This window comes from Castanea sativa, chromosome 2, assembly GCF_040712315.1.
Source record: "Castanea sativa cultivar Marrone di Chiusa Pesio chromosome 2, ASM4071231v1".
NCBI lineage: Eukaryota > Viridiplantae > Streptophyta > Magnoliopsida > Fagales > Fagaceae > Castanea > Castanea sativa.
In genome coordinates, this window is record NC_134014.1 from 22,516,146 (window position 1) to 22,528,658 (window position 12,513).

General features: G+C 42.0%; 1 protein-coding gene across 1 annotated transcript; it reads left to right on the forward strand.

Moving 5' to 3' along the window:
• Positions 1-1,988: 1,988 nt before the first annotated feature.
• Positions 1,989-2,387, forward strand: LOC142625078 (uncharacterized). Its single transcript, XM_075798786.1, has one exon. It carries the CDS (start codon positions 1,989-1,991, stop codon positions 2,385-2,387), a length of 399 nt encoding a protein of 132 aa, XP_075654901.1.
• Positions 2,388-12,513: the final 10,126 nt, after the last annotated feature.

The window sequence follows — 12,513 nt, forward strand, 5'->3', positions numbered from 1 at the left end:
GCAAAAGCTTCGGCAAGACACAAAAAAAATTATATGGAGGGGCTGTTTGATGCTAATGGAGTATGGCAGGTTGACGAGACTAAGATGGAGGTGATTGTGGTGGAGTACTACAACAACTTATTCACCTCAAGCAATCCTTCGAAGTTCAATGAGATCCTAAATGCAGCCCAACGGAAAGTCTCAACTTCCATGAACCAAGAGCTGGTTCCAAATTTCACTGAGCATGAAGTCAGATTGGCAATGAAACAAATGTATCCCCTAAAGGCTTCAGGCCCGGATGGTATGCCTGTTAAATTACCGATTGTCTCAAAAGTTTGAGCTATTGGGATATTATAAATTTAATCATTTAACCAATACTTCTAACACTCCCCCTCACGTGTGGGCCGAAACTACCTTTTAATAGGTGAGACCCAACACATGGGAATTTAAATGGGAGGTAGAGTGGAGGAGACAAGGAACGAACTCAGGATCTTATGCTCTAATACCATATTAAACTACCGATTGTCTCAAAAGCTTAAGCTATTATTTTATTTTTATTTTTTATTTTTGAGAAACAAAAGCTTAAGCTATTAGGATATGGTAAACTTAATCATTTAACCAGTACTTTTAATAATGCCCCCTTTATTTTTCCAACATTTTTGGAATACAAGCAGCACAGTGGTCACTAAAATGGTACTCGCCTTAATCTTGGTATATCTCCTCCTAATTTTAATGAGACTCATATTGTGCTTATTCCAAAAGTAAGAGAACTAAAGAGAATAAATGATTATAGGCCTATTGGATTATGTAATGTTGTATATAAGATTGTCTCAAAAGCTATTGCAAATAGGCTAAAAAATGTTCTTCTCTCTATTATTAGTGAAACCCAAAGTGCCTTTGTGCATAGCAAGTTAATCACTGATAATGTTTTAGTTGCTTTTGAGACCATGCATCGTATTAGGCAGAAAAAAGGAGGTAGGGTGGGAGAGATGGCTCTCAAACTTGACATGAGCAAAGTGTATGATAGGGTAGAGTGGGCATGTTTGGTTAAAATAATGAAAAAGTTGGATTCTGTAAAGAGGTGGATATGTTTGATTATGCAATGTGTGACTTCTGTTACCTATGCCATAAAGATAAACGGGAGTCCTAGGGGACATAGTATTCCATCAAAGGGTATCCGTCAAGGTGATCCCCTATCTCCTTACCTCTTTCTTTTATGTGCAAAAGGTTTATCAACTTTTATCAAAGCCTCGATTTGTAGTGGACAAATGGAGGGGTTAGCTATCTGCCGTGATGGACCAAAGCTTTCTCACTTATTTTTTGCAGATGACAGCCTGATTTTTTGTAAAGTATCTCTAGCGGAATGTGACTCATTACAATGAGTCCTAGAAGTATATGAGAAAGCATCAGGCTAGTAATTGAACTGGGCAAAAACCTCCCTGTTTTTTAGCAGTAACACTTCCAGAGATGTCCAAGAAGAGATTAAGTGGAGATGTGGTGCTCAAGTTATTAAATAGCATGAAAAGTATCTTGGCCTACCATCACTTGTGGGGAGAAACAAAATGAATACTTTCAATGACATAAAGGAGAAGATTGGTAAAAAGTTAGCGGGTTGGAAGGAGAAAATGTTATCTAAAGCGGGGAAGGAAGTCCTAATTAAAGCAGTGGCCCAAGCTATATAGACTTACACCATGAGTTGCTTCAAAATACCAGACTCTCTTTGTGATGAGTTAATGAGTATGATTAGAAATTTTTGGTGGGGACAAAGGAAAGATGAGAAGAAAATTGCTTGGCTTAGCTGGGAGAAGATGTGTGAACCTAAGTCATGTGGCAGCATGGGTTTCAAGTATCTAAAACTCTTTAATTTGGCACTTCTTGCAAAACAGGGATAAAGGTTTCAAATGGGTCAAAATTATTTGGTGTATAGGGTTCTAAAGGCCAAATATTTCCCAATGAGTGATTTTGCACACACCTCGCTCAGTAATAGTCCTTACACCTGGAGAAGTATCATGGCTGCCCAAAATCTGGTTAGAGAAGGTTTAAGATGCAGGGTAGGCAATGGTGCAAGCATTCGAGTTTGGGAGGATAGATGGCTACCAATCTCCTCCGCGCATAAAGTAGTTCCTCCAACACTTTTTTTGCACTTTGATACGAAAGTAAATGAGCTGATTGATACTGCCACAGTGAGCTGGAAATCTACCATTATTGATGCTCTATTTCTTCCCCATGAAGCTAAGATTGTCAAGAGTATTCCATTAAGTTCTCAGCTGCCTGCAAATAAATTAATCTGGACGGAGACACCAAATGGGCTGTTTAGTGTGTGCAGCGCTTACAAATTAGCAGTGAAACTGTCCCATCCTGCCAATCGAGGAGATAGCTCGGATAACAGTCATATCCGTCGCTTCTAGAGGGCGGTTTGGAACTAATTGACCCCACACAAAATTTGACACTTTGGATGGAGAGCTTGTTGTGATACTCTACCAATGAAGGCAAACTTGATGAGTAGGTATTACAAGATGATATTTGTGATAGTTGCAGTTTGGAGTCGGAGTCTGTTGGGCATATTTTATGGAGATGTTCGAAAGCTCAAGAGGCTTGGAGGTGCTCTAAAATGGTGATAAATTCAAACCTAGCAAAATGTCGGACGTTCCAAGACCTTTTGTGGAATTTATTGATGGTTGATGGAGTAGGAGATGATCAGGCAGCTCGGGTGGTTGCCATTGCATGGGCTTTATGGCACAATTGAAAAGAGATTAGGCATGGTGGGGAGAGGAAAACAAGGCAAGCTTTGGTCCAATGGGCACTAAACTACCTCGTTGAGTACAGGGCAGCAGTTGAGACTGAATGCAATCCACCACTAGTGATTGAGCGAGCCACATCCTGGTCACCTCCACAGGCACAATGGTTCAAAAATAATGTTGACAGCGCAATTTTCTCAGCTTAGAAGGCAATGGGGTTAGGCGTGATCATTAGGGATGATAAAGGGAGGGTCAGAGCAGCATTGTGCAAGAAGATCATGGCTCCAATGGGGGCAGAGGCAAAAGCCTTCGAAGCTGAGTTGCTTTTCGCTAAGGACATTGGCATCCAAGATGTTATCCTTGAGGGGGATTCTATGATTGTATACAAGACTCTTTATGAGAAGTCTTTTCCCCCATCCTCTGTGGAACCGGTTGTATGGGGAATGCAGAAAATGGCCAAGGATTTTAGGCAGATTGAATTCTCTCATTTTAGGAGACAGGGTAATAGACCAACACACCTCTTAGCTAAACAAGCATCTTGCATTGTTGACTATATTGCTTGGATTGAAGAGAATCCTTACTTTATTGAGCAAGATCTTATCCATAATGTAATTTCTATTTCTCATATGGAATAAAATTCTCAATCTTCCCATAAAAAAAATAGTAAATAATAAAAGTCTAGGTTAACATGGCAAAATATCCTTATAGAAAGCAGTAGTTTTAATGACAATATTCCTAATTTTATAACCAAAATAAATTTGTTTATATCTTGATTCTTGACAACTAAACATTTGAGGGTCATTCTACCGTACTTCCTCTTTTTTTAGGGGGCTACAGTACCCTCTTTAATCTTGGCCATAGATTTTACACACTTGAATCCTGACCATTTATTTATTTATAATGAAAAACTAGTTACCAGTTAATTAGGTAATATATAAACGCAAGAATACACAGACAAACAAACTAGTATGCTCTCTCTTGTGTCTTCTCTCTCAAACTGAAAACCTAGTGGGTGTTCCTTCTTTTACTTCAAAATACTAATGGCCTGTTTGGATGGAGGGGGGAGTGAAGGGGAGTAAAGTAGAGTTGGCTAAAAATAAGCTAATTTTGTGCTAAATCTACTCTACTCTACTCCCCCTCCCCCTCCCTCGATCCAAACGGACCAAAAACGATGCATCTCTGCAATGCTTGGCTTCCACCACTGATGGCCAAAGAGAGAGAAGGACTCATTCTCTCGGGTCGTCAATAACTCCTTAAAACCTGATGACCTAGATTCTGTCTACTCCACTATCATTGACCTGTGAGATTTCTTCAATTCTCTTTTCTCTTAATATATTTTTTAGTCTTATCAATTTATACTCCATATTGGTCTCACTTTTCTTCTTTTATTTTTTTTTTCTCATTTTGACTCTAAATTTTGGGTATTTTTAGCTTTTTCAGTATCATTTCAATTCTGGGTATGTTTTTTTTTTCTCCCTTATCTTAATTCAAGTTGAAAATTTGTTTTGTTTTGTATTTGTCTTTAGAATTTGGTTATGCCTTTTGTTTGCACGAGTAAATAGCAATAATTTGCTGGTTCTGAATTGTGGATTATTAGATGCCCATTTGACGGATGATTGAGTTAAGAAATGAATCACTGATGGTGAATATCAGGGTTTAAGGTAAAGTGAGACTACATAAAGAGCTGTTCTTCACTTATGGTTTGGCCCTTTTCCTTTTTGTTTCATTTTTCATATAGAAAGCTAGTTTTGCTTATATTTCATCCTACCTAATGTGGGTTGTTAGCGGTATTTGGATGACATTTATCTATGGAACTGTGCTGATTTCACTAGGAAAAAATGTGTTATTTTTTTTAAGTTAAATTAATTAAGCAATAGTGATAGAAGACCTTTAGGGGTTGATTTGTGAAATGCAATGGTTAATGAACTTGTTTATCTGTCTTGATATTGAGAAATGGAGGAAGTTCTAATTATCTACTGAAATGCTAGCTGTAGAGTATGCCTTAGCTTGAGTCAAAGAGTAGGGAAAGTTGCAAGGGAGTAGAGGGATGACTATTGCAGGCTTAACTGATCGAGAAGATGGTTTGATAGATCAAACTGCTTTTCTACAGAATTTTAATTTAGGCCTAACAATCCATTGGCCTAGCAGATGATTAGGGTTTCCAATCTACTTCACTAAGTATATAAATAAAACCCTATGGCAAGCTTTGTAGAGACTTTGAAAGCTTCTTTTTTGAGATCTAAAAGGTTTTGTGCCTTCTCTTTTCAAAGTCACAGCCGGAAATTAATTTACATACTATTAGAACCGGTAGATTTGAAGTTGCTGCATACCAGTCATCAAAGGTGCTAGATCTAAACCTTCTAGGGTGGTCTTGGAATCATAGATTGGAGGTCTATGTTAGAAATCTAAAACATGAACTAGTTGTTCATGTTGGAGCAGATCCACATCAAAGAAGTCTGAGGGTTTCAAAACTAGATTTGATAATCACAATTAAATTTACTACGAATTCATAGTTTTGACTATAAACTTCTATTTGATATAGTGGAGTGTTCTTCTTGGGATCGTTCCCCCCTAGGTTTTTTACTTTGAAATTAGTTTGTTTCATTAGTTTTTCTTGGATCATTTTATCTATGTCTTATTTAGTTATTTATATTTTTTCTGCATGATATGAATAAATTATGTTTGTTGAGGTCTAAAAATCATGACACAAGGCCCAAAAAAATAGCACATTGGGCCAACCCATGGAAAGTAAAATTGAAAAAAAGGGTTGGGCTCACAAAAAGAAAAGGACGGTAGGCCCAATAGATTTGAGGCCCAAGATCCATGAAGGGGCAGGTTTTATAATCCATGAAACAAAGGGAAGAAAGAAAAGGGCCCAGCCTGCCAAGATCAGAGGACCAAGGAGAGTCCAGTAGAAAGAGCTGGGTCGGGATCCCGGAGATTGCCAAGGGCCTGGGATCCATAGGACGTGCAGCAAAGCCAAAGAGGGATTAAGACAGCTCAAAAAGGGAACCAAAAGAAATAAGAAACGAAGGACAGATATGTCCTTCTCAAGCACTCGGTGATGCAGCGCAGAACCAAAGGGCTTGGAAAGCAACAACTCATGAGCAAAAGCCTAGTACCTCAGGGAACCCAGAAAGAAGAACCATAAAGGGAAGTAGCTGGGAAAACCTTCAACTTGGCAGGGAAGGACTCAACTCACTGGAAAAAGGAAAATAGAGAAGCCTTGGAGGAAGAGAAATTGAAGGTCAGCTCCCCCGAAGACACCTTAGAATGGAAGCTCAACAAGGGGCTTTTGGAGAAAAGGCACCAAAAGAAGAGAACTATGAAAAATAAGGAATGGATCGGCCACCAAAGTGCTGGCACGCTACGGGCTCTATTACCTAGGAAAGCAAAGAGAGGGAACCAGTGGTACCCCGGAGCCCTGAGGTGACGCTATAAAAAGAGGAAGCAACAATAGTGAAAGGCATTATTCAGCAATAGTGAAATCATAACAGAATCATAAAAACTCTATCAAAACTCAAAGAAAATAAGGAAATATCTCCCAGTATCCTAGAAACAGCCACTATAGTACATAGTTGGATTCAAAAGGATTCAAACTTTACAAGTCTTAGAGGCTTAGATAGCAATCTAAGTCTATAATTTTTGAGCTTATTTGGACCTTGTATCACGTTTTAGTGAGCACATTGTAATCCATAATCAAGAAAACTAATAGAGTGTTTCTTATTGATTTAAGGATCCCTAAAAATTATTTTTGTGTGTTTCTTTATTACATTGTCTTCCTTTGCTGTTTTCTTGTTGTTCAATACATATATTCTCGCTTGCTAGTGTATACGTATTGTAGGAACCTTTCCCTGTGCACCACTTGGTTTGTAAACAGCCCATTTAGCTGCGGTAAACCAAGCTCAGTCCCTTCAAACTACAACAAGAGGGCCCGGGGTCCTTGCTTAAGCTTGGGCCTAGACACCGTAAAAAAAGCAACCCTTACATTTTTACGACTCCACTGGGGACTAGGCAAAGAATAGGGAAGAAGCAATCCCTTCGCAAAGCATGGCTCCAAGAGCAAGGAACAGCAAAGGTACCAATGTGCCACCTGTGGCATCGGAACCCATGGGAGAAAACGAAGTAGCCTCCAAACAAAGGAACGAGGTACCCCTAGTAGAACAGGAGGTCATATCAGGACAAAGGCACGCAGGACAGGAACTTGACCCCGTGGTTTGAATGGCAGAAATGCTTAAGGATTTGCAGTAAGAGATTCGCCTCTTTAAAGAAGGTAGGACTCAGGAAATCAAAGATAACGTTCCCCCTATGGTCAACCAGGACAGAGCCCAACCAGAGGGAGGATCAGCAGTAGGGGGAGGAGCTAACCCCCAACATCTAACGTTGGCAGATGTCAATGCCCTTTTGGAACAGGAAAGGGAGAAACTCTCAAGGATCCCCAAGCAATTTTCTTGGGATCCCCCATTCCCGCCAGAACTCCTTGGGAAACCGTATCCTAAAGGATATGAACCCCCGAAGTTCCATCCTTTTGATGGAAGAAATGGGAGTACTGTGGAACATGTAAGTAGTTTATCCACACTATGGGTCCTTATGCAGGGGACAGAGAGCTATGCCTAAGGGAGTTTGCTAAGTCTTTAGTGGATAGAGCATACACATGGTACACCACCCTGAAGTCTGGGTCCATTAAGACTTGGGACGATATGATGGAGAGGTTCTGCGCAAAATATTACCCAGGTGAGGACAAGGTCACCTTCCAAAGCCTTCAGATGGTGAGGCAAAGGCCTAGAGAGGATTTTGTCCAATTTATTAAGAGATTTGAAGATGTTTCCCTAGACTGCTATGGAGACCACGAAAAGAAGGAGCTCGTGGAAACCTGCATATCCAACATGCTCTTTGATTACAAACTCAACCTTGAGAATTTATGCATAACCCAGTTTGCTGACTTGCTGCAAAGAACTAGAAGGACAACACAGACTATGAGGACAAAAAGAGTACCAGTACCCCAGGCCATGACAACATCAGTGGGAGAGAAAAGGAAGAGGCCTAACGGGAAAGTGTTCGAGGAACCACCAGTAATCCCATGTATCGTAGAAGAATTGAACCATGTCCTGGACAAATGGATTGGGAATGGAATTGTTAGGCCATTTACCGTGTCCAGACCACCAACTGAGGAAGAAAGGAAGAACCCTTGTTTTGCAGAATTCATAATTATGTTAAGCATTCCACCAAGGACTGGTAGACCCTTCATAGGCTTTTTCACAAGAAGCTAAGAGAAGGAACCCTGGAGCTCACTCAAAAGGAGCCAGAAGTGCAAAGGAACCCCCTGCCCAACCACAAAGGGAAAGGGGTGGTGGTTGTGGTGATCCATGGGAACCCAGCAGAAGCAAAAGAATTTGAAGTATCCTTCCACCCAAGCACAGTCAGGACTCTCCAGAAGAACCCTAAGTTCAGGTCACTGTTCAATCAGCTGGGATTTGGACCAGAAGCAAGAAGGGTGGCCACAGAGTCCCTTATGAGTATAGCAGCAAATTCAGGAATGGAATGTTTCACAGCAGAGTCCCATGCTAGTCGAGCTTACTTAGAGACAACCAATGCAATAACCTTCACTGATAAGGACATGAAGGTTGAGTATCTAGACCACCGTAAACCCTTTTATCTAATGGCCTCCATTAATGGTGTCCAAGTCAAAAGAGCATTAGTAGACACAGGGGCGTTGCTCAACCTCATAGCCATGAGTACCCTAGAAGCCATGGGCCTGATTGGTAGAAGGATCCTAGGGGCTCCCATGGAGATAACATGATTTGGAGGATCAGCAAAATCAACTGAAGGATATGTGCAGCTGGCTTTAAGAGTAGGACCAATAATGGTCTTGACATGATTTCATGTGATCAATTCAGAGGTTTCTTGCCATGTACTGTTGGGATGCCCGTGGCTCCACAAACACCACCTTATTCCATCCACGTACCATCAATGTGTTAAAAAGAGATTGAATGGAAAGCCCGTAAGGATCCTTGCCAACCATAACCCTTTCAGCCAAGGGGGTGAACTTTGTGGAAACAATGTTTTATGATGAGTTGGAACCAGATGATGAGAGCCCCACACCAAGGACCCTAGGAGCACCTATCCTGGAAGAAGAGGAAGTAGGGGGTATTTGTGACCTAAGAAACCTCTTGGAGAGGAAAAGGCAAAAGAAGGGACTCCAGCTCCTCAGGATCCCGGGAATGTGATGTAGTGCGAGAACCTGGAGGAAGGCTAATTTGTCGTTTGTGAAGATGCGCAGAGCCTGAATGCATTATGCAGGAAGGTCCCAGACCACCAGATTGTATGATGGCCCAAGAAGAGATCCTAGAGGAACTAGTTAAGGAGACCCAAATTCAGCCTGAAGAGGAACTAAGAGAAATAAACCTGGGAGTCGAGTTGGGATCCTAAAAGCTTGTTTTCATTAGTAGTCAACTGACAGCACAAGAAAAGGAACGATTAGTAGCCTTACTCCAGAAATACATAGATGCGTTCGCATGGACCTATGATGAGATGCCTGGCCTGGACCTAGGACTGGTGGTCCATTCTCTCAACGTGGACCCAGGAGTCAAGCCAGTAGTCCAACCAGCCAAGGTCTTTCACACTGATGTAGAAGCTCAGATAACTCAAGAAGTCAAAAAGTTGCTAGTAGCTAGTTTTATCAAGCCCATCCAGCACCCCAAGTGGCTTTCTAACATAGTAACCAGGAAGAAAAAGAATGGCCAAATCCTTTACTGTGTGGACTTTCGCAATTTAAACAAGGCATGTCTAAAACATGACTTCCCTTTGCCTAATATTGATCTCCTTGTGGATTCAGCTGCAGAAAGCTCTATGCTTTCATTTATGGACGGGTATAGTGGATACAACCAAATCCGTATGGCTGCCAAAGATGCAGAGAAGATAGCATTTAGGACTCCAATTGGGAATTTTTATTACACTATGATGCCCTTTGCCCTAAAAAATGCAGGGGCCACGTACCAGCGAACCATGACAACTTTCTTCCATGACATGATGCATAAGGAGATGGAAGACTATGTGGATGATGTTGTGGTGAAATCGAAAACTAGGGCAAGACACCTTCAAGTACTTGAACAAGTTTTTGAAAGGTGCAGGAAGTACAAACTACGCATGAACCCCATGAAATGTGCCTTCGGGGTGTTTGTTGGAAAATTTCTTGGGTTCCTAGTACATCACAGAGGCATAAGTGTGGATCCAGCAAAAGCCATAGCCATTGCAACAACGAAAAGGCCTACAAAGGTAAGGGAGCTCAAAAGCTTCCTAGGGAGGGTCTCTTACATCAGGAGGTTTATGCCAGGGTTGGCTTTAGTCACAAGTAGTTTATCCAAACTGTTGAAAAAGGGGACTGAGTTCACCTGGGGAACTGAGCTCACCTGGGGCACTGAGCTACAAGAAGCCTTCTAAAGGATCCAACAGATCATGAATCATCTTCCCACCTTCCAAGCACCAGTACGTGGGCGACCCCTGTTGCTATATTTAGCATCAAATTCCCAAGCAATTGGAGCCCTGCTAGCACAGGAAGATGATGATGGGAATGAGCAACCCATTTACTACGTGAGTAGGACACTTAAGGATGCTGAGACTAGGTACCCCAGGATAGAGAAAGCCTGCCTAGTGGTTATTTATGCATCCCAAAGGCTGAAACGGTATTTCTCAACTTATAAGATCCTTTTAGTGACTAAGTCCCACCCTATAAAGGCACTCCTTCATCAACCCCTCTTGATGGGAAGGATAGCACAATGGTTGGTTTTGCTTTCTCAGTATGACATAGGCATCAGGACCCCCAAGGCTATCAAAAGGCAAGCCATAGCAGATCTGTTAGCCCAGTTCCCCGGGAATGAGGAATGTTCACTAAGCGAAGAGATCCCCGGGGAGGTGGCAGTGATAGAGCTCCCGGGGAAGAAGTGGACGATGAGATTTGATAGGTCAGCAACAGTAACCTCAAATGGACTGAGAATTGTATTAAGTTGTGAAGATGGGGACACCCTACCCTTATCTTTCAAGCTTGGGCTTTCCTGTTCAAATAACGCCGCTGAATACGAAGCATACTTGACTGGACTGACCATAGCACTCAACATAGGAGTAAAACACATGAGAGTTCTAGGAGACTCCAATCTTGTAGTCTCTCAGGTGAAGGGCGATTTTACGCTAAGAGAACAGAGTTTGGCAGCCTACAAAACTTGGGCACAAAGGCTGAGTAGGAATTTCAGACATTCAGTGTAGAGTACGCCCAGAGGAGTGAAAACAGGTTTGCCGATGCACTAGCCACCTTGGGATCCCAAATGCCAGTTTAAGGAAGAAACACCTTGATAAGGGTAAGTAGGAAAGAACACTCCATCATAGAAGTCCTCAGAAGGATGTTCTCTAAAGAACTGGAGTAGCAAGATTGGAGAAATGAGGTTAAAGAAAAAATAAAAAGGTCAGGACATGGAGGGAGTATCAAAGAGCTAAAAGATTACACTCTGATAGAGGGAGAGCTGTATAAGAGGCTATCCGGAGGGATCCTGTCCAGATGCATCAATGAAAAAGAAGGAAAGTTGAGATTGGAAGAGCTACATAGCCAAGTCTGTGGGGTCCCAGAAAGGATCAGTCTATACAAAAGGATGCAGCGCATGGGGTACTATTGGCCAAACATGAATAAAGAGGCTGCAACTATACAGGGAAAGTGTCAAGGATGTCAACTCTCAGTGGACAAGGAAGAAAGCTATGTCGTGTTTGTCATAGAAGATTGGAGGACCCCATTCGTAAATTACTTAACTCAAGGGATCCTACCGGCTGAGAGAACATTAGCTTACCAGCTCAAGGAGCTTATGGTCAGGTACTTCTTACAAAACAAGATCTTATTCAAAAGGGGGTGTAGCGGGGATCCCCTAAGATGCCTGGGGCCAAGGGAAGCCAGAGAAGTAGTCAGGGAAGTCCATTCCGGTGATTGTGGAAGTCACCCAGGAAAAAGAAGACTCTACAAGCAGTTGCTACTACTGGGGTACTATTGGCCAACAATGAAAAGGGACTCCGAGGAACTAGTCAAAACTTGCCATGCTTGTCAAGTACTTGGAGATGCAATTCATACCCACCCAAATGTACTGCAAGATATGACATCACCATGGCCTTTCCACACTTGGGGGCTTGATCTCATAGGGCCTATAAACCCCCCTCCAATGGTTACATATGGATCCTAGCGGCCACCGAGTACTTTACAAAATGGGTAGAAGCTATCCCTTTGAAAAAGGCCATTGGAGCAACCGTAACAAACTTCATTCGATAGCACATCATTACAAGGTTCGGGATCCCCAGGAGACTGATCAGTGACAACGAAACCCCGTTCATAAACAAAGACATGAAGAGCCTGACTGAGGCGTATTGCATCAAGCATGGAATGTCTACACCATTCTACCCACAAGGAAATGGCCAAGCCAAGGCTACTAATAGGGTGATTCTAAAGATTCTTAAAAAGATGAAGCATGGGTATGGGGGAAAATGGAGTGACCACCTAGCAGATGTACTCTGGGCATGCAGAAGCTCTGTAAAGACAGCCACGTGATTCTCATTGTTCTCCCTAGTCTATGGGACAGAAGCTATCAGTCCTGTGGAATTAGTTGTCCCTACCCCAAGGGTAGTACTTGAAGAAAGCTAGGAGGAAACTGAAGGCACAAACAATGAGAGGAGATTGGAAGATTTGGAAGGGGTAAAGGAAGAAAGAGAACTGGCTAGAAGGAGGGGCCAGAGGTACCAGCAAAGGATGACTAAGGCATATGGATAG

Bases quoted from the DNA above. Each gene is read 5' to 3' on its own strand.
- LOC142625078 (XM_075798786.1), top strand. From the start codon at position 1,989: ATGGCTGCCCAAAATCTGGTTAGAGAAGGTTTAAGATGCAGGGTAGGC.